Source organism: Martes martes (assembly GCF_963455335.1).
Source record: "Martes martes genome assembly, chromosome: 4".
Classification (NCBI taxonomy): Eukaryota; Metazoa; Chordata; class Mammalia; order Carnivora; family Mustelidae; genus Martes; species Martes martes.
The window spans coordinates 54093196-54116413 of record NC_137891.1 but is presented as its reverse complement, the minus strand read 5'-3'; the positions used below and the strand labels follow the sequence as shown (position 1 = coordinate 54116413).

Sequence of the window (23218 nt, the reverse complement as noted above, 5' to 3'; positions counted from 1 at the left end):
TCTCTTAGATCCCTTATCATAAAAATCTCCCTGCCTTAGTCCACAGTGCATATCCAGGAAAGCATAAACTTAGGAAACTTAGCTACATGGTTTGGAGGTGAGGAGGGGTATACGAGTGGTGATTACTCCTCTAAGGGTCGGTGTCCCATCCCCAGTGTGGTGCACGGTTTTCCTTGAAACTATAGACCACCAGATCCTCCCCCCTAAAATATCTGCCCAGATGCTGCTCACCCCAGGATAAAGGCCCCAAGCTTGCCTCTTTCCTCAAGGCCTCACTTCCTGCCTTTGAAGTTGGTCCTTCCAAGATCAGGACCCTCTAAATCTATCAGTGTCCTCCTCTCCCCAGTTCTAAGCCTTGATGGCCTTTTCTTCTCTCTTCTCCATTGGCCCCTGTTTGTATGAGAGCACTTTTCTTTTGCCCAATCTCTAATTGTTCACAATTAGATGACTAAGAAGCCAAGGGTATTAAAAATGGGGGGGGGGCACTCAGAAATCCCAAGGACTCTACACATAAAGATAGAAGTTACGTCTGAATATGCCTGTACCAACCAAGTGATTGTTAAAGTCCATCCCACCAAAAAGCTCTTGACCAACCCAAATGGAATGATTTTTAGGTAATTCATGCCCCTATTGTATTTTTCACTGACTTTATCATAAAATATTTTTAGAAGCAAGTAGTCACTAAGAATATGCTCCATGCACCATCTTACTTGAGTGGAAACTCTGCATTTACAATATTTTTTTATTTTATTAATATATTGCCTATAAAAAGTTAGCCAATACATTCAACACCTATATAGGTTGGATAGTTACAAAGAAAACAAAGATAGTCTTTCTCACTGAATTCTCTAACAGTCAACATGACACAAAGCCAAATATGTGCATGTGCATATATGTGTGTGTATAATCTGAGTGTATACATATGCACACACATATATATACATACATATGTAATATCAGATAACGAGAACTTATCTCCTAACTTGCTGCCAACAGATACAAGTTACTAACTACAACAGTGATGGTGTGTTACATTCTAGGCAGATCAAGTTCTCTTACAGGTAAAGGGCAATGGGTACAGGTCCTAGGTTGTCCTGTAGAGATGCTGGGACTTGATTAGAATAGAAGGTCAGTGACTGAGCTGAGATTGAAACTTGAGATGAAAATTCAGCATCATGGTTCAGAATGTTGCCGGTGTTTCCAGGCAACGTATTTAATTTGAAGGATACTGTTAAAAGGAAAGAAAAACACAGAGATTATCAAAATTAACTTGGTAGCCTCATAAAACTCCTGAGTTAGCTAATTACTAATTCTTTCTGGTAAAATTCCTACCCCCTGACAGTGATAAATTATCAACAATTACACCTTTATACAAGTGAATTGAACTAGAAATTGAATTAGAAATTGGCCTTAAAATGTCTTTTAAGACATTTATAAATATAATCACCAGGAAAAATTTTTGAAAGCCTTTAAAATCAGTATTCCTTCACATGTCTGGTATTACTTGTTACAATTTTCAAGGCAAAAATCATTATATAGATTATGTCCTGGTAGTAGAGTTTTAATTAGAAGAGAATATAACTAATTAACAGAAAGTACCAACTTAAAAAATCATTCATTGATTTTATCCTATTGGCTTGTGCCAACTTAATTAGTGCTCATTAGAAGAATTGTTAATTCTCCTCAAAGAGCCTCTAGCTAGTGGATATATGTCAGTGATTACCTTAGTGAAAACATGCATATAACCAAAACTCAATTCAACTAGCTAAAACACAAAGTGGGTATGTGACTAAAATGTCTAGAAATGGTTATAGCTTCAAAAACAAGCTGGGTCCAGACGAAGCAATGTGGTCAGATAAACCTTTTTATATCTATCATCGATCTCCTCTTGCCTCTAATTGATTTCAAGACCAAGAGAGTTTCCTTTCCAACAGTCGCTCCCAACTTATTTTCCTCACAAATTAGACACTCGAGCAGAAAGAGCATTTTTCTTTCCCATGAAAGTCCTGGGATTGAGCCTCAGTGTCCTGTCCTGGGGTCACACCCTGAACCCTGAGCCCATCCTTGAGGTTGAGAGGATGCGGTACTTTGATTGGCTAGCCTGGATCACATGACCTTTAGAGGCGGGGAGGTAAGATTCCTGCAGAGAAATGCAGAGGAGTAGAGCCCTAAAAGAAAATTGAGGTGGTGTTATCCAAAGAAGGGAAAATGGAATTTCGACAAGCAAAATGACAGATAGCCACAATTTTCATCTTTAGAAGCTTAGCGTTAGTATAACAATTGCAGTAACTATTTAGCTCCTACACTATTCAACTGGTAATTCTCCTAGCCCTGTCAGCATGAAAAAAGCTATCTCTGCAGCTACACAGAACAGTGCTGTCCAACAGAAATATAATGTGAGCCACATATGTTTTCTAAATTTTTCTAACAGTCCCATTTTAAGGAGTAAAAAGTAACATGAAACAGCCCTGTGTGGCTACTAGCTATTCAGTTGGACAGCACAGATAAAAATGAGACCAGAAAAATCTTAGTGAACCATGGAGGGATTTTAGGCCTAACTATCTCTAACTGGTACCAGATAATTATTCAGTTTCAACTTTACTAATTTTTTACATATTTTCTAAGAATTACATTGAAATATAAACTCAGAAAGTTAAAAAGAAACTGCCATGCTGTGATTTCAATCTTTACGCAATCAGAACCAACCTAGGGGGAGTTTAGGACCTCCTGGAAGTAATAGGATCTTCTAAATCTCACACTTTCTTCTTTGGCTCCGTGGGCTCTGCATTTACTTGTCAAGTCCTCACTGTGGGGAGGGAGCTTCTCTGGGCCCAATTTTCACCTGCTGGTCTCTCTCCTGGTGTTCAAAAAAAATTTTTTTTGTAGCACTTTGCACAATTAGTAAGCATATGTTTATCTGCATATATATTTATTTAGCCCTAATATCCCGGCTGTTAAATTATACACTCCATGAAGGCATGGATTCTGTCTTTTGTTATTAGTCCCTAGAAAGAGTTAGTACTGCAAATATTTTTAAATGACTAAGGAAATTATAATTTTTAGAACCAAAGTTAAAGTGGCAATGTATCACTTGTTTTGACTTTTTATTTTGTCTTCACATCCTAGAACAAAATTATAATTACTACATTTCCAAAGGATATCTTCTGAAAGTGCACTAAATAAATTATACAATCCAAAGACTTCTTAGTCTAGGAAAAATCACTCAATCAACAGATACTTTAAGAACCTACTATTTGACAGGCACTGTTCTAGCTATTAGAGATGCCTCATCAACCTTATTCCAACTGGGAAGAAATAGCTAATAACTAAGTATATAATACATTAGATAACACTAAATAAAGCAGGCCAAAGGTAATTGATAGTGCTGGAGCGGAAGGTGTTATTCATATGGGGTGATCAAAAATGGCCTCTTAAATATGAGAACATTGGTGGGGGAAGCATGAAAGAAAGGAGTAAGCTTTACAACTCTTCTCTGGGGATAGAACATTTGAAGTAAAGAGATTAGCAAGTGCAAAGGCCCTGAGGTATGAGTGTGCTAGGACAGTTTAAGAACACAGAGCTCAGTGTGACTGAAGCAGAAAGAACAAGGAGGGGCCAGCAGGAATTGGGGTCAGAAGGTAGCATTTTAATGACTTAGACTTCAACTGAAATGGGAGATCATTGAGGAAAATAAAAACATTTCATATTTGATGTGAATCACAGCATCTCTTTAGAAAAATATCTACTAAAAAAAACTGGCTGACTAGAAAAATAAATAGTGTTAGATAAAGAGGACATGAAAGTGTTCTATACTAAGAGAATCGTTCCAGGGCTAAGGATACACAGAGGTAAGAATGCATAATATGTTTTCAGGGCAGTGGGTAGACCAGTGAACTAGTGGAGTTGGGTAGGGAAATGGAGAGTAATGAGGTGAGATTGTGGGGGAACTTGAAGCACCCAGATTAGATGTTCAAAGTCTATTATGGAAGACATAAAAAACCACCAAAGGCTTTCAAGAATAAACACATGTCCAACCTAGTCCAGTGGTCAGCAACATTTTGCTCTGGGTCTATTTCTGTTCTCTTAGTTACAAGTTTTTAAAGATTCTGCCTATCAAACACGCTATTAATAGTAGTATAATATTAACATAACAGTATCAATAAATTAATATAATAGTATTAATAAATTTGTTTTGCCATGGTTATAAGCAAAAAAATCTATAACTGCTAATTAATATTTTTGATTATCATTAAAAATAAGTATTTTCTCACTAAATTGACTTAATTCTACCTCAATGTGAGTATAAAAATAGACAAAGAAAAAGGTGAAATATGATTTCTGATAGGGTTTCTAAAACATAATAAAAGCTTATGAGCCCCTTTCCCCTCCACTGGTATCATCAAAAGGCCTGCTTCTGGGAGTTTAGGGACCGCATCTGGGAACCAATGACCTAGGCTATGTTGCAGAGGCCTTCTGGATTTATAACTGGAGGGCTGCAATGCAGTCATCTCCACGTGGGCTCAAACTCACTTCACAGTAAATGTTCTGGCAGTGTCCCCAATTCCTCATACCATCTGCTGACACTATTGCAGCACCGACCATCTGGTTACTAGGTTGGACAATCCTCCCTCAGGCTCCTTTGAACCAGAATTAATCCCCATTGATTGGTTCACCGAAGACATTTGTTACACAAGAAATAAGTCTTTTTCCTGCTTTTCCTCCTCTCTTTGATTATCTGTGGGAATCAGCGTTCGCCTCCGTAAGACCAAATTATCTCACGAGGTCAGCTTGAAGCTCATATTTTAAAATCAAAGTTTCCATACTGCAACTGACCCCCATGGGTGAAACTCTTCAGCCATCCATCCATTCAGCCAGCCAGCCAGCCAGCCATTTATTCATTCAACAAACGTTTAAGCAAGAAACAGCAGAGCTAAGCTAACCCAAAGTCCCAATTGGCGCAGGACAACTCCAGCTTAATCCTGCTTTTTCTATATCATTATTATCATTTCAATTTTACAAGTACCCCAGTTTGGACAATAAATTATATGGTCATCATAAGCTGATCATAGTGTTTAAGAGCATCTTTAAAAGCTCAGTGGGTGAAAACATATGTTTAAGACAATACCTGTGATCAAAGTCTGGTTCTACCACATAATAGCTGTATGACCTTGGACAAGTCCTTAACCTGTCTGTGTCTTATTTTACCCATCTGTAAAGTGAGCCTAGTAATGGGACTTCTGTCATGGAGTTAATGTGAGAACCAGAAGACCTATCCTACATGAAGACACTTGACAAGCACTGTGAGACAAAGAGCTATTATTATGCAAAAACACATCTGGTTCCTGCCCAAATAGTCCATCAAACTCAAAATTTTTTATATTTTATTTTATTTAAATTCAGTTAAGCATATAGTGTATTATTCATTTCAGAGGTAGAATTCAGGGATTTATCAATTGCATGTAACACTCGGCGCTCATTACATCAAGTGCCCTCCTTAATGCCCATCCCCCAGTTACCCCATCCCCACCCCACTCCTCTCCAGCAACCCTCTGTTTGTTTCCTATACCTAAAAGTCTCCTGTGGTTTGTCTCCCTCTCTGATTTTAAAAATTCACAATTTTATAAAGAAAAGAAGTTTCTTATCAACAAAGATACTGAAATGTTACCATACATTTCATAAATACTTCAAATATTATTGATAGGTGATACCTATATAAATAGGTCTGCACAACTACCGGTGGCCTGAAAAAAATTAGTATTAGGAAAAAATGGTGAAATTTTAAGAATTCTAATGACATGGATAAAATCTCAACCTAAAATAGATTGAATTAAAAAGAGCACTACTCAAACCAGTTCAGTGAGATACCCACACTGACAATATTATCACCTATCAACTCCAAAGTCCCTGAATCTCTGAAAGAAAGATACATTGCTTTTTTTTTTTTTTAAAGATTTTACTTATTTGACAGAGCGAGATAACAAGTAGGCAGAGAGGCAGGCAGAGAGAGAGGAGGGAACCAGGCTCCCTGCTGAGCAGAGAGGCTGATGTGGGGCTCGATCCCAGGACTCTGAGATCATGACCTGAGCCAAAGGCAGAGGCTTAACCCACTGAGCCACCCAGGCGCCCCTACATTGCTTATTTTTAAGAAAATGGAATAAAGTGGACCATTGGTCACCAAACTTGATAGACTTACCTTTTCTGTTTGTTGGCATCTCCTAGATGGCAATTAAAGTTGCATCCAGGAAAAGAGGGGGTGGTTTGTACAGCAGTGAATTATGAGCTGAAGTGCTAGATTATTTGTAATTCAACATTCAGAAAGCATCTGCTCCTTGGTCGATGTGACCCTTGGTCCACAGAACCCTCTCGTGTGTCGTTCCCTTGGGGAAGAGCAGCCCGACCCCCAGTAGTTCTTTTCCTAGTTCATCACAGTAAAATCAGTACAGGCTTTAGTCTCAGAGCTCATTCTAAAGGTCTTTAGGTTTTAATCATTTTAAAATTTTTATTACACTTCACTCCAACACAAAGTGAATATGGCACCCTTTTGTTTTACACAATTATATTCAATTATTATATCTTAACAAGACATTATTATGCTCCAGCTGGGTTACTAATGTTTTTTCATTATTAACAGTAAAGCCAATAATTGGAGACATATCCTCCAACCTATCACTGTGAGGACACTGAGATACTAGGAGATCCAGTGTCTGATAAAAGGTTCTAGTTAGTGGCAAGTAATATATTCAAATGATGAAAGGAGACAATAAAATAAAGGGCTAGAAGTGTGTTCGCTTCTGAAATAAGTGGAACACTAATACTATCTAAAATATAGTCTTAAATCTCTTATGTGTACATAAAATAAAGTGAGTTTTATATACCACTTAACTCAAATTTATCTTCCATTTCATTTGTATAGTAATTAAATTCATACTCACTAATACAAGGAATGGTAATGAACCTCTTTAGAAAATGTCGAAGTGTTCCTAAATGTACAATAACTCCTCTCCCTGTCTCATTATTTTTCCCTTCACGTAGTCTCATGTAATCATTGCAGTGATACTTAGTTCAGTGTGAGGAGGTTGATGCCTAGAAAAGGTGTTCACCAATTCTGCGCCTCCATTATTACAATAGCAAGGTGGAGAAAGTTCCCTGATCTCCCAGAATGTCATGTTGGATGTCTCGGTTCTATAAATAGTTTGCCTTGACATTTGCATTGTATCAGCTGATGATTATCATGCCCTAATTTTCCACTTCATTGTGTCCGTGATCTTCTATATTAAGTACGTGCTCTTCCGAGATGGTCCTCCATGGTCAGACCTTTTCCCTTAAACAATTTATTTTTAACAACTTTCAACAAATCCTACCTTTCAAGCCTCCCAGTCGGGGCTCTTTTCTGCTAATCTGCCCAAGCAAGGAATAAAATGAAAAACACCTCTTCCACCTTGCAGTGAGAATGTTGCATCTGCCAAAATGAAGGGACACTTTTCCACTCTTGTCTAGCACATATTTTTATTCTACATCCTTACACACACCTTATATTTTAAAGCAGTTTTTTAAGCTAAATCCTTATTTTCTCACTGATGGAAATATTAGAATCATAACCGGTTTTCTGCTGGGCTGTGAGGCTGTGACTGAGAGGTTAAGGTGTATCTTTTTTTTTTTTTTTTAAGATTTTATTTATTTATTTGACAGACAGAGATCACAAGTAGGCAGAGAGGCAGGCAGAGAGAGAGAGAGGACGAAACAGGCTCCCCACCAAGCAGAGAGCCCGATGCGGGGCTCGATCCCAGGACTCCGGGATCATGACCTGAGCTGAAGGCAGAGGCTTTAACCCACTGAGCCAACCAGGTGCCCTTATCTTTTTTTTTTTTTTTTAAGATTTATTTGTTTATTTATTTGAAAGATAGAGAGCGCATGTGAGCAGGAGGGGGAGAGGGAGAGGGAAACAGAATCTCAAGCAGACTCCCCTCTGAGCGTGGAGCCCGATGAGGGGCTTCATCCCACCACCCTGAGATCACGACCTGAAGGGAAACCAAGAGTTGGAGGCCTAACTAACTGAGCCATCCAGGCGCCCTTGGGAGATGAAGGTGTATATATGAACGAATCAGTTTCTCCCCAAGAATAAAATCAGAGAAGTTGTAGGCAGAGATATCTGGATGCTAGGCTGCAAAAGAAAGAAAAAGGAATATGACTGTAGCAGCAGTGGAATTGTGGAGACCTTAGGAACTGAGGTAAAGACCCCAAGACTATTGGCTCTGTGGAAGAATGTGTTTGAGAGTTAAGTACTTCTAAGGAGAAATCAAAATAGGGTCCCGTCATAAATATTTTCTCAGTGTGGAATTCTTTCCATAATCAACTTCATGTCATATATTTCTTTAAAAGACCTGAGCTTTATATATTTGAAACACAGGTAATCATTAGGTCCTAAAAATGGATTCGTTGAGACGATCGCAAATATGACCTTTCCTCCGTATAAGAAAAGGCACGACAGGAAGGAGCAGCCTTGAAGTGGCCTGGCCCAGTCTGGCCGGTCTTCTTCGTTTAGCAGCGGCCTCACATGAGAACGCTCTGGACTGCCTTCTGTTTCTGTTTCACCCCATTAATTGTGCTAAAGAAATACACTTGACAGCAATGCTGGGTAGTCTCACTTAGTCCCAGCAGCTGCCAAAGGAGTAATGCCATTAACTGAGGCAGCTCGAACGGAGCCAAACGCTCCACCCAGTGAGGCAATAGGCCTCTCTCCATCACCGATGATGGGGCCTGTGGGAGTGTTTGTTCACACAGACCAAACGTCCCCCACCGAGGAAGTCATTTGAAAAGACACATGCTGCCATATTGCCCTTTGAGTCCCCAGGGCTTCCCTTCTCGATTCTATTCCCCTGCCATCTCCTGACTGTCTTTAGGCCTTTCACAAAAGAAAACTAAGAATGCAAATATAAACTGTAAGTTAGAACCCAATTTTAGAAGAGCCACAGAAATTTGAGCACCTGTGAATGAAAAGTTCCTCAGTTGCCCCTTGATACCAATCCATGATAACTCTATGAGCAGATACAGTGAAGAACAGCAGGCACATGGCCCCTTGCCCTGCAGTCCATCAGAGAGAAACTGTATAACAGTGTGTGTATAACACACACACACACACACACACACACACACACACGTGTAGTCAGTGTGTCCCTGTCCCAGTTCAGTAGTCCTAGCAGCAATAAGGAAGCAAAATCCGCGTAGGATGCTTTACCAATAGTCCCACCTAGAGGTAGGAGGAAGAATCAGCTAGAAAATATTTTTTCATGTTTTTTCCCCAAAAACTCCATTTGATTTTGAATTTATTCCGTGTTAACATTTTCTCATTATTTTTCTTACTTTTTTTTTTGGTCAGCTATAACGAAGCAAGACTGATGAGTCTATCAGGGATGTCAGTGAAACCGTTTGGGGGTTAAAAGGAGACATGGGGCTAGTTTCCAAAATGTTCTAATCTCCAGTGAGTCACTAGACCTGTTCCTGATGAACTTCAGAGCAAACACGTCAGCAGAGTCTTTAAGGCTGCCTGATGTGACCATTCCTGTAGAATTGTATCTGAGGAGAAGCTTCTTCCCCTGTCAAACTTCACAGTGTTCACGTACCAAGATCTCTCCTGTAAGACCCCATGACCACTGCTAATTAAAATGGTTTCCCTTTAATGCTTCTAATAGTAACCAGTATTTGACAAGCCATGAAATATTTTTTTGATCTGCCATTGTTTAGTTGTTCACATTTACAATTACTCCTGTGAAGCTTCCCCTCGGAGCGCTGGCCTCCTAAGGCATTACCCGGGACCAGTGAGTGTGCAGTAATTTAGTCTTAAGCCTGGATAGCTCTGCACTGAGTAAGACTTCTTTCAGTTGCATATTACGGAGGAAAAAGTCAAGTTAAATAGCACATCTGGGTCACCAATGCAGCACTGACATCAAAGACCATACCAGAGCATTTTCCAGAAGGTATTCTGTGAATGGCGTGCATTAGAATCACCAGGGAAGCTTATCAAAAATATAGATTCCTGGGTCTCAGGAAAGAACCACAGAATTAGAATTTGGGAAGGGAGGTGGATACCAAGCCTCTGCATTTTCATCAAGCACCTCAGTGATTGCTAACCTCCACTGCACAGAGTCATACGGCTCCCTGATGCTGCAGGAGAAATAACGGCACAAAATGTGGGGGGATTCTGGGTGGGTGCTGGGTGGGGTGTGTCTGGCTTTGATGTTTCTGCTCTGATCACTAAGTAACCACAGGGTTTCAAAGATTGCCCAGGTGACCTCAGCATGTTCAAGAGGAGGCCAGAATAAGGGCTTTCTATTTTCTGTGGCCAAGTGGACATTAACTTTGCACTGTTCACAAGTCTCCAAAGAGAATTTGGCTAATGAAAGAAAAACAAGCAGGTGGGGGGCGAATGGGGTAGGGTAGGTGGGGGGTGGAATAAAATGAGAAAATGAATTTGGGGATTTGATTGGCTAGAGTCGAAAGCTTACTGCGGAACTCAGCCTACAGCTGGTGAAAAAATGAGGCAGGGAAAAGACTGGAACTTGCCCCAATCTTGCCATATTTTCCTTAGGCTTCAATGGACACTGCACTCCAGTGATTAACTGCAGCATCCCGGTTGCATAAATGCTTAGTGGCAACTTATTCTAAAAAAAAAAAAAAAAACTCCTCAGTCGTGGTTAAATGCTTCTTCTAAGACAGTGCATCCGAAAAACTCGCAGCTGAAATTTCAGCTGACCACATGTCCCAGCTAACCACATTCTACAGAAAACTCTAAGCCGTGCAGATGAGTACTGAATGGCAACCATGCTCAAGGCTAGAAGTGGTGTTTATTTGAAAAGAACACTCTCGAATCAGGAGGCCATTGTTCCCCCAGGTTTGTGTGTGGGTGACTCTTAGATGAGTATGTTTTTCTTCCCCAGTCTCAGGAGGCCCAGGTGCTGAAGCAATTGGCAGAGAAGAGGGAACATGAGCGAGAAGTCCTCCAGAAGGCTTTGGAGGAGAACAACAACTTCAGCAAAATGGCGGAGGAAAAGCTGATCCTGAAAATGGAACAAATTAAAGAAAACCGTGAGGCTAATCTAGCTGCTATAATTGAACGTCTGCAGGAAAAGGTAATCCAACAAAGTTCTGGGCATAAGCATGCGCTGCTATGCAACACAGCTGGGTGAGCTCTCAAATGTCCAGGCACCAGAGACTTAGTCAAAACCTGCTTCAAGTGCACAGACAGCCAACAGTTTGGGTAGGTTCTTCCATTGTAGCATTGACTTCATGGGCACTGCAACATGGTAGAAGAACGGGAATCCAACATTAAAGCTAGAACTATGTCTGATTTTTTTTAGCAGTGAATGAATTCAGGGAGGCTGATCCATGCTTTTCAAGTATAGCAAAGACTTCTGTACAAATTTGAAGAACCAATTTCTTAGAAAAATATTAAATTGGAAATATGAAGTAGACCATACAAATATATATTAATAAGTAATAATAATAAATAATAAAATAACACGTTTGATATTTATTTTGCTATTTAATTAAAACATGATGCTAAATATATAAATAATAATTTGTAAAAATACATTTGTAGGAAAAGGACAGAATATCTATGAAAAAAAGCAGGAAGCCCATACTGTCCATGTAGGAAAATCTACATGGGAAACTAGAGTATAATAACATTGCTTGAAACCAAAGCAAAGGGAAGCTAGTAAGGGATGTTCATTTCCCCAAGTTCTGATATCCTGGTGCCTTCTCACCAACCCTTCAGTCAGGATGAGCAGTGCTGGAGAGCCTCTGGAAAGTGTGCTGTCTTTCCCTTTTGTAGTCTCCACTGCTATCTACCCACCACCACCACCCAGAAAACTTTCCTTTGAAAATGTAGAGTATAGCTACAAATGGTTTAGCTTTGTCCATCTCCAGAAATTGGATGAAACATTGAGAAATATGACTTGAGAAACAACGCCTCAGTCCTTTTCTGAGCAGTTGCTTCCCACACCAGTACTGAGTACGACGACATGTCGGCACTGGAGAGAGAAGTAGGACTGCCCCGTCATCAGAGCATGAGGAGTCTCGACAACAGGAGTTGTGCTCCTGTTTTCTGAGTTTTTCTTAGGAAGACTCATGTCTTCAATTAGAGTTGGCCCATCTCATCTATGGATCAGGCAACCCCATGCTGATGTTCTCATCTATTCTGATGACTCTTTTTTCGCTCCCATTCTCTGATTACACATATCAGACCAGAACCAAAGAAAATTAGGCATAAAACCTTAAAATAGATACATTTAATTTCATGGAGATTTTGGTGGACATCTATGCTCTTGAGGAACTTTTGAAAGCATTGCTGGGGAAGTGTGTGTGGGCTCTGACAAAACGGTGAGACACTGAGGCTCTGGGAAGTGTGTAGAGGAAGTACTAGGTGACTTGGGTGGGAACGGAGAGCTACTGAATGCCTTAGTCAGAACTTTAAAGTTAAAATTTAATTTACTTATATAAGCTGGCGTTTCCCCACTCTCAGAACAATGTACTTCATCTAAGGGTACTTCATCTAAGTGCGTCAGGTCAGAATTTGAAGGCGGCCCTTCGACTCTCTGCGTGTTACACATGGCAGTACCATAGCCAGTGCTTTGCTGAGATGCAGGAGGGCATAGTTCCACTGGGTAAAATTTATGCCCCTCGCTTTGAACCATTCGGTCTTCCCCCATTTGCCCTCGGTTCACATGTTTCTGCACAATCAAGGAGGTTCTTATTGGTACCATGGACAGCAGAAGACCACCATGTATTCTCTTCTGGATAATCATGGCTCAACCATCTCCTATCCTAGGTCCAAAATAAAATAAAATAAAATAAATCAAGTGGAGTTGCTAGGAATGGGGCACACTGGTCATATTCCAGTATTTTCCATTAAAGCTTAGTATCCAGTGCAAGATTTATATCATCAACTACCAGGACCATGATTGTTTTTGAAATTACACATATACAAGTAGACAGCATGTCCCTCTTGATTGAAATTATAAAATGGCACATGAAATTTGCATGTTTTAACTAGTATTTCCAGAAGTGTTGGATTTTAATTTAATTTAATTTAATTAATTTAATTAAGGCAATTTCTTTTTCTCTGTGCATTTCTCTTCACTCACTCCCTGCCCAGCACCTTGTACTCTTCCCCATTCTCACCCAGATTTAGTCTCTACCTTCTTTCAGACACACAGATGCATACAGACATGCAGTTTGTCCTGGAAATAATCAACCTGTGGACAGCTTAACATTCCTGACATCAAGCTGCAGAATCTCCACGGGTAGAACCCAGACATCTCTATTTTTTTTTTTTAATCCTCCGGATGACTCCAATATTCAGTCAGGTTTGATAACTCGGGGTTTGTAGCCTATTCTGATTTTAATCTCAGCTGACAGTATTCTTTTTGTTGTTGTTTAAGATTTTATTTATTTATTTAACAGAGAGAGAAAGACAGTGAAGAGAGAGAGACAGTGAGAGAGGGAACACAAGCAGGGGGAGCTGAGCAGGGAGCCTGATGCTGGGCTCAGTCCCAGGACCCTGGGATCATGACCTGGACCAAAGGCAGACGCTTAACGACTGAGCCACCCAGACTCCCTCAGCTGACAATATTCTATCCCATGCTGAATGATACAATGCAGATCATTTTTAAGAGCACATTTCCCCTGGTATTTCACAGCCACAGAGACATTTTTCAAATCTAACGAGATCTTTGGCCAGTGTTACCCAAGATCTATTATCTTTTCCATGAAGTGGAGAGATTTCTTAGGTAATACCAAATTTACTTCCTTTTGATGTATTGTAAATATGTGTTCTCTTTCCTAAAATAATACAAAGTAAGTTTTTTTTATTAATACCAGTATCTAGCCTTTTGTTTGAATGAAATTACTGCAATGAGATTAAAATTATAAAGAGAATCAGTAATAAGAATCATGCTGAAAATGCATGAAAGTGCTGACATACATAAGTTATTCTGGAATCTGATACTTCAAAAGATGTTTACCACTGAAAATGAGATCTATTAGTGAGTCATTCAGTGAGTATTGACCGAGTACTGACTATGTGCTTAAGAACCTGGAAGGGAACATAATATCAAAAAGCATTAACTAATCATCTCTCTCCTCGTGCAAACAATATAAAACCCAGCAATAAATGACCTAGCAGCAAAAATTAGAGAATAAATCAACGTATCATAATGGACCAATATAAATAGTAAATACAAAAACATTGGGAAAATGTTAGTAAAAACAAATCCACATCAAGGCTAACACACTAAATTCCCACCATTTGACAGGCCTCACTGACCCTATCAATTAACCAGGAGACGTGATACAATTCCATGTGAGCTCTTGCCAGCACTCTGCACCCACCCCCGCCACCCTCCCCCACACCCCTCAAGTAAGAGAACGGAGCATCCCAGCAGAGCATGTCTTCGTGTGGTATTCCTGGCTTCTTCGGTGTCATTCACTGATAAATTTCCACAGACTTCTTGGAGACCCATCCATGCTAGACTCAAAATCTTTAGCTAGAACTGAAAGCCTAAAGCAAAAGCCATCTCAGTTGAACTTTAGAATGTCTGAAGTGCTCTTTAAGCAAAGAGATTTTGATATAATTGTCTGGGATGGGACCCAGAGATCAGCATTACTTTTAAAATTTGCCAGTAGGTGTTAATATTTAGCAGGAGTTGAGAACTACTGAGCTAAAGACTTCTTAAATATGCTTTGTTAGGTTTTCATAAGTTGTATTTAAAGATTTTTTTTAATTTATTTATTTGACAGACAAAGATCACAACTATGTAGAGAGGCAGGCAGAGAGAGAGAGAGGAGGAAGCAGGCTCCCCACTGAGCAGAGAGCCTGATGCGTGGCTTCATCCCAGGACCCTGGGATCATGACCTGAGCCGAAGGCAGAGGCTTTAACCCACTGAGCCACCCAGGTGCCCCCATAAATTATATTTAAATATTTTTTATCTTTGTTCCATAAAACTGTTCTTTTTTCCTTCAGAAAAGAATGTGACACTTTTTTTTTCAATTTCTGTTTTCATAACACCTCATCTCAACACTCCAGCTTATTATATAGAAAAGAATCAAATGTGGAGAAAGGTGTAGAAAAAAGAATGCCTTGGCCACAAAGACCTACACAAGGCTGATCTGTTTATGTCACTTGGATCGAAATTACACATACCCAATAGTCTTCAAATTGAGTGACATAAATTGTCATACCCAGGGCTCAAAACTGTAGTCTGTGGGTTAATTGACACTCTGGTGTGGGGTGCCTGGGTGGCTCAGTGGGTTAAAGCCTCTGCCTTCGGCTCAGGTCATGATCCCAGAGTCCTGGGATAGAGGCCCCCCCGCCCTAGTCAGGCTCTCTGCTCACTGGTGAGCCTGCTTCCTCCTCTCTCTCTGCCTGCCTCTCTGCATAGTTGTGATCCCTGTCTGTCAAATAAATAAACAAAATCTTAAAGAAAAAAAAATTGACACTGTGGTGAAATTTCAAATGTTCTTATTCTTGGAATAGTATAACAGAAAGAGACACAGAGACAGAGACAGAGACAGAAAGAAAAGCACCGGTTCCTGCCACACAGAAAAGATTAAATAGACACGTTCTTCCTCCCCTAACGCTGGACAGTATCCTACAGAAAATTCACCACCTGGCCCTTTAGGAGCCCTGTAGAGCAGCAGCTCTCTCATCAGACCCGAACAGGATCTGTAGTGGGTAATTTTGAAAAATCAGTTAAAGCAGGTATAATCATTTTAACGATAATACATACATTCATTAAACACAGAACTTTAACATCAAACATTTAAATGTATAGCCAGTTACCAATCTTTTGGTGTAGACCAGGACCTTTGTGAGAAATGGATCAGTTAATAGGGGTCCCATGTCCTTTTTTTCTTCCGTTTTCCACCTATATCCTATTAGCCATGTTTTACAGTTTTAATTTCTTTAAAATTGAGTGAGGACTTCTGTATAATAATATGGATACATAGGATCTTTAAAACTTTTCTTTTTTACAGTTTCCCCTCACTTTTACAGTTGATCCAGTATCTGATCATAATTCCCTTTCTTGAGTATTTCCAAAGCTTTCCCTCTACCCTCACAATTTTCTATTACTATAATATTTAACTGAATCATATAATGAAATTCTCATCTAGCAGGTCAAACAGGCTGGAAATATCACTGACTGCAAGCAAGCTATATAGCTCAACCAGTGAGAGGAAAAGTATGTGGAAATAATAGAGAAGAGGCTTCCAGCCTCACAAGCAACCCAACATTTAGGGGATTCCAAGATAATGGAGGGAACGGAGAATGTTGGTTAACCAAGCAGGTCAATTGAATCTTGTTGAATTCTCCACTTAACTCAAAGGTGTCACATCCTCTTGCTTTGATAACACAACGCCACAATTCACTAGCCCCTGCCCAGTCTGCTCAGATCATAATATTGTGACAGAGACCAAAGGAGCTTTCCATGGTGTTCAGGAGTGAGAGAAGCAAAAAAACACAGACGACCTTGACAGCTACTTTACCTAGCCAACCACAAAGGATAGCACTTAGGAAATAAGAGACGTTGTCTTACTATAATTGATAAATTTCACCTCTAACAATATAGAAAAGTTGAACTGAAAACATCATAGCCATTATTTCAGTGACAACCGCATCACATAATGTGATATGGCTTAAAATAATAAAAATAGTTTGAGAGAATGTTATATAACTTTAAATCAAGATTTCAGCCATTATTAGTTTTCATCTATTGTCAAGTTTTATTCTTCTCATCTGACTTTGTTTTTTTTGGGGGGGGGGGTCATTCTCATTCATAAGTGCCACTTATGTAACTATTTACTGTTGAACATGTCTGATGAAAGACTAATGAAAGGAAAAGAGGAGTTAAACCTAGCCATTACTGATTGGTTCCTGTAGACCAACCATTTTGAGTGTACTATTGCACATAATGCAAACAACAACCCTAAAAGGAGATCCTGTTACCATCCCCATTTCACATCTAAGGAATTTTGTCCTTAGGGAGATTACACCATTTGGTCAAGATCACAAAGCTAAGTAGACCACAGAGTCTAGATTTGAACCCACGTTCAAATTTTTTGATTCCCAGTGTCTGTACTAAGCTAAAGCAGCAATTCTTTGTCAATCACCAAACACTGTTCAGTAAGCAGGCTGGGCAGTACCATTGGGAATTCATTCTTGGTGACCACTGTCATCTTGATATAAATGAAAACATGCCTTCTGGGTACTCACAGCTCACTCCTGACCCCTCTTTTTTTTTTACAAGTGCCCGTTCTTTTGTCAAAAGAATTCTTGATGACATTGATTGACCTCGTTGGGCATTTAAATAGACTCACCTAACAGAATTTCATAGATGGAACAGATAGTCTAGCTCATCTCATTCAAATCCCTGGTTTGTATTTGATACCCAGTGAGGAAAAGGAGACATTAAAAGGTAAAGGGGAAAAAGAAGGAAGACCTCAAAGAAATCTCTAATCACATATTCTTAAGGAATCAGAATTTTTCCTAATTTTTCCTTTCTTACATGCTTGGATATCAAAAGAGAATAGTTGCATACAATGCTAAAAGATGATGTATTACATTTCCCTTATATTGACAGGAGGAAGGAGGGAAATTGCAGAGAACTTGGTAAATGTAGATATCTGCTTCAGTCTGTCTTGCCAAGTGTCTGACAGCACCCGCCGAATAGCAGAAGCTCAATAATGAGGTGCATCTTATCAAAGAATAGCCTTGACTTTTGAGGATCTATCTCAGAGCATCACAACTATGTCAGTAACCTCTGACATTTAGAGTTTCCTGGTTTAAAAAAAAGACTGTTGAAAAACTCCCGCATGTCTGCCCTTTGATTCTCCCACATTCTGATAGTCAAAGTACAATTTCATCGGTATCTCTTTGGTGATTTGAATACAAAGTTTTCAAATAACATATTTACTAAAATACCTGAAAATAAACAATATTTTTCCTAGAAACTCAGAATTTATTTAATTTTCCTTTTAATTTAATTTAATTTCCAGCTCACAGATCTGGTTGTTCTTTCCTATAGCAAACCCATTTCCTTACAACTAATTTTGAGTTTCATAAGAAGTGTGCTCCAGGGTAACCCAGTAATATTAATTATAATGCTCCCTGTTAGAAATTTGAATTTGTATCAATCCTTAGGCTTGGGTGTCTGCTATTTTGCTCCAGTATACTGATGGTCTGGACTTCTCAATTTTTGTCAGAGCTCAGCTCTAATTAGCTTCTTTCTGCCTAAGAAAGGTTTTGCTGCATCTTTTTCCTCGTAATGGTGGGACAAAAAGAAGGAAGAGCCAGTTTTATCCCTGCTCCTTCCTCTGTGACATCTCTGATGGGACAGAGGTGACTTCCCTAAAAATGCCTTTTTCCCCTTCTCCTCACGGCTCTTCAACAAACACAGAAAGCTCATTTAAACCAATTAAGTAAAATTGTGTTTCAACTCTCTAGAGTCAACTTCTGTTTACTCCAATTCTTTCTTTGAAGGAAGTGTCAGATGTTATATGGCTTTTTGTCCCAACACCTACATTTGGAAAGACACATTTTTCCTCACAACTATTAATTTTTTTTTCCTTCTGCTAACAGTGAGATTGTACAGCAGAGGTTAACAGAGTGGGCTGTAGAGGCAGGCTCCCTGAGGTGGAGTCCCAGCTCTGCCCCTTGTTAGTTCTGTGATCCTGGGCAAATGAGGTAGGCTTTCCATGCCTCAGTTTCTTCATCTGTTAAGTGGGAACCAGAATAACGCTTCTACCATGGGATTGTTGTGAGGAAGAAAGGAAACTTAACAGATAAAAATCTGTTATGCAGAATTGATTCCATATTAAGTCCTAATAAATGCTCAGTATTATAAGGAACACAGTAAGCAGAAACTCGTTGAGATTAATGGAGTTTAATGGTAAGATTTACTTTATAGCTGGTCCAGGTCTTTGCCCCTGAACTAAGGGAATCCATAGAGCCACAAGAAATTTCTGGAACTGCAGGGGAAAAAATAGGAATATAAATAATATTCTAAGTAGAAAAAGAAGTAATACTAGTAACCATTAGCATTTTAAAATTTCAGTTCAACAAGCAGTTATTTAGTACCTATGATATGCAAGACAAGGGGTTTATAGTCATTCGGTACAGAACCATGCACTGAAAAATACCTGATCCACCTTTCCTCTCAGTTCCCTCCACAGTAAGCTCAGTTCCCAAACCAAACTTAGCACCTCAGTCCCTCACGTAAATAAACATCCACCAATTACAGACTGAACGCAGAACACTCTGCTATGCCCAGCAAGGTAACAAAAGTGAGAATATACAGTCCTGGCCCTCAATGAGCTTATATATAAGCAACTACTTAACACAGAAGATGAGACAAGAACAGAAATGCCCATAGTAGAAGTTAAAACAAAATGGCTGCCGCATATAAGCAAACATTTATGCAGGTGTTCAAAAGGAAGGTAAGATCAATTTTATTTTGTGGTCTCCTTAAAATCTTCATGGAGGAAAACATGACTGCTACAGGCTTTAAAGAGTAGGTTTATGATCCTGACCAAATAGAGACGGAAGACTAGGAATCTCAAGCATTAAAAATTCATGAAAAGACAACTCCATTATACAAAAGCATCAGGTACGTGTGGAAAGGAGAAGAATGGAGGGTAAGCCTGGAAAGGTTATTTGGACAAGCTTTGAAAGGCCCTGACAAACAGGGTGAGCATTTAGGAAGCGTACAAAAAGTCTTGCAACTAATCCTCTCAAAGTATCCACCGGCAATTATGAAGCCCTTCATTTATTTGGGAAGAGGGGGGGAAAACACCATTAAAAATGACAGGGTAAACAACAATGTGGTGTTTTATTGCTCTTTTCTGGATCTAGGACAGAAGTTGGCATATTCAAAATTCTCTTAATCATAGGACCTTCTGATCATGGTTTTGATCAAATATGGCATGAAAGTTTTCTTAGTCTCCGTAAATCTTATACGGTCTTCCTAAAGTGACACTTCCTGGGTCTCCTGTGGTCATTTATCATGAAATGAGAAAGTTTCCCAAAGATAGACACCAAACAACTGGGTGACTTCCAGTGAGATGCGAACTGTGGAAAGGAGTAGGCAGGACTTCCTGGTTCTGTGTGGAGCAGACAGCCAGGCTCTGTGACGTGGCTTCTCCCTTTGGTGTTTTCCAGGAGAGGCATGCTGCTGAGGTGCGCAGGAACAAGGAGCTGCAGGTTGAACTTTCTGGCTGAAGTGATGGAGGGATGGCACGCCCCACCGTTAGTAAATCCCCCTGCCTATATTATAATGGATCATGCGATATCAGTATGGGAAATGTATGACATGGTTTAAAAAGAACTCATTATAAAAAACAAAAAACAGAATCAAAAATTAAAAAAAAAAATTCAATGCGGTCTCTTTGCAGAATGTTTTGCTTGATGTTTAAAAAATACCTTGGATCTTATTTTGTAAATACTTACATTTTTGTTAAAAAATACAAGTATTGCATTATGCAAGTTATTTCATAATCTTACATGTCCTGTAACAGGCTTTTGATGTTGTGTCTTTCCACTCAAATGAATTTGCTAGGTCTGTTCTTTTTGAAGCCCTCATGTTGAACTCCATTCCCTGCCCTTTTCACTCCAACAGAAAAATGAGGTCAGTAGACAGTCCATGGTGCTAGAAACCCACCATTGCATAATGACCTAGATGGCTTTGTAATCTCTGAACTTGACTAAGACCATGCCTAGGTTACAGGTAGTAATTACAACTCCACACAAACCTCCACATTTGTTCACTCATAATCTACTAACTGCCTAGAAACTACAAAACCAGGCTAAGAAAAAACAAACAAACACACACCAATCATAGCATTTACTTTAGCTTCTACTGGATTATGTGCTACAAATGTGCTTTGGCTTTAGAAAGGGATGGATGAGAAGACAGATCTGAGATCAGTCTGGGTAGAAGCAAAAAGTTGAACCTTTTAAAACTGCTGAACACAGATCCAAATCCCAGTGGTTCAAGCAGCCACGAATTCGCTCTTCATGAAGTGGGCTTAATTCTCTAGTTTAAGTTCTTTTGATGGAATGAATTACTTAATGTGTCAGGTGGCTTATTTGTGGATGCCATGATTGATGATGTCATTTTAAGCTCTTACCTATAGTACAAGTACATGATGCTACTGAATATTTTTCCACTTGGAAACTGTGAGCTGGTTGTTGCATTAAAACACACATACAAACAAGATCAAAAACACTGCGGACTTTCACTCAAGCTGGTCTTTCTTCCCCAGTGTGAGGCAATCCTGCCTGTTAAAATAAAAAGAAACTTACTCCATCTGTGAGGGCTGGTACAGCTAAGGGGGCTAGGCAGGGCATTTGTGCCAACTAAGAATCACCAGACACCCACCATAAGTACCTATCGCAGTTTTGAAGTCGTTTCTCCCCCAAATCCCAACTCCTGAAGGTTGCTGCCTGCATATTTACTCTTCATTAGTGCTATTTTCCTGTGTCATTGTGAGCAAGCTGTGATTAATAAAGAATTGGAGTTCTGTGAACTAATAAAGGTTCGGTCTGGTCTCTTGCCCCTTTACATATCTGACCCCAGAGTTCAGATTTCCGAAGGGTAGCCATGGGATTAGACAATCTCCAAAGCCAAGAGACAATAATTAGTGTTTGAAGGAAACCAGTGCCCTGCTGATTCACTTCCCTTCTGGGGCAGCAGGCGGCCTCTCTCTTCTCTCTCCCTCTGACAGGCCAGCCTGGCAGGGGAGGTCTTCAATCTGTTCCCCTTAAAAAAACATCCAGGACTGCAGGAGATAACCGTAGGTTTGGATGGATCATTCTGAGAAAGAGACCCCCTTGCAAAGCACTTGGGAGGTTCCTGGCACACCTTGCGTTCTCCCATGTGGCCCCAGACCCCCTTCGCCAGCCTGTGAGATGTGATTTCCCTGCCATGCTGCTGAATTTTGCACTGCCAGGAAGCACACGGCACACATGGACACAGCAGGGTCCTGTCAGTGACCCAGATGGATCCTCCAGGACCAAATGAACCACATCCAGGTTTAGCAGAACATCATAAATAATTGAAATCACACAGACTCATGAATAAGTGAACTGGGCTATTGTCCATAGAAGCACTAACAAGCCAGGTGTCGGGGGCAGGCCACCTGGTCCCTGCCTTGAATAGTCTGTTTGCAGGACTCTACCTCTGCAACCCTCAAGACGCACGCTCACAAACGTGGGCGCCATTATCTTCCTTTGGGAAGTCGATCGCAGCTTCTGATTAGCATAAAGTAATCTGTATTTTCATACTGATTTTTATGTAACTTGGTTCATAGCTTTTTTATATAACATTATTTGAAGGGCTCCCCTAGGGCCGGACCCTGTGATTAAGCCCTGGAAACATGAAAATGAGTGACCACAAGAAGCTCACAGTATACGTGCTTATTTTTGGCTCGGAACTAGCAAGTAAGATATTTTGGTCGGTCTTTTCAGCATACTGAGGGGAAACATAGTTTCTGTGAAGTTTTCTGAAATATTAAAATTAGTTGACAAACCCCTCATACTACTTTGTGGGTCCCTAAACTGGAAATGCTGACCATTCCAACTGCCTAGTCCCAAAGGTGAAGAGGCTAAGGCACAAAGAGTCAGAGAAGGATAAGTGATTTTGCTCCACATCACAACGCCCACTTACCGGGATTTCTCTCCTTATTAGTAGCTCATTGACAGACCATCCTCAAATCTTTCCACATCATTGAGGATATGTTATGTCTTTGAGGCTCCCCTAGACAACTGGTTCCCAAATTTTGGCATGCTTCAGAGTCATTTGGAGGGCTTGTTAAAAACAGATTGTTGAGCTCCAACCCCAGAATTTCTGATTCCCGAGGTCTGTGTGGAAACCCGAGAATGTGCATTTCTATCATGTTCCCAAGTGGTACTAGTGCTTCTTGTCTGCAACCTCACTTGAGAGACCCTGCCACAAAATTGAATTCGTACAGATGGGTAGACTCTGGGTGATGGCCACAGTGGTGATACTGTTTCAGTCAGGGCATGTTCCACTGGGGTGGGGCGTGAAAAGAAACTCCATCTTACTCAAAAAAGTAGAAGTAGAACCCAAAGGAATCCAAGAAGAAGAAAAAATGAACTACATTTTTCAGGTTAATAAAACACCAGAAAGAAAGCATCTAAGAGAC

The 23218-nt window shown here is 40.0% G+C and overlaps 1 protein-coding gene across 1 annotated transcript in view; it reads left to right on the top strand.

The window, feature by feature from the left end:
• STMN2 (stathmin 2) overlaps positions 1-21582 on the top strand; it is a 51591-nt gene extending 30009 nt beyond the window's left edge. The window contains exons 4-5 of the mRNA XM_080802287.1: positions 10935-11126; positions 20214-21582. Coding sequence (XP_080658413.1) covers positions 10935-11126; positions 20214-20273 — 252 coding nt within the window. The 3' untranslated portion in view covers positions 20274-21582. The remainder of the gene's footprint in view (positions 1-10934; positions 11127-20213) is intronic.
• Positions 21583-23218: the final 1636 nt, after the last annotated feature.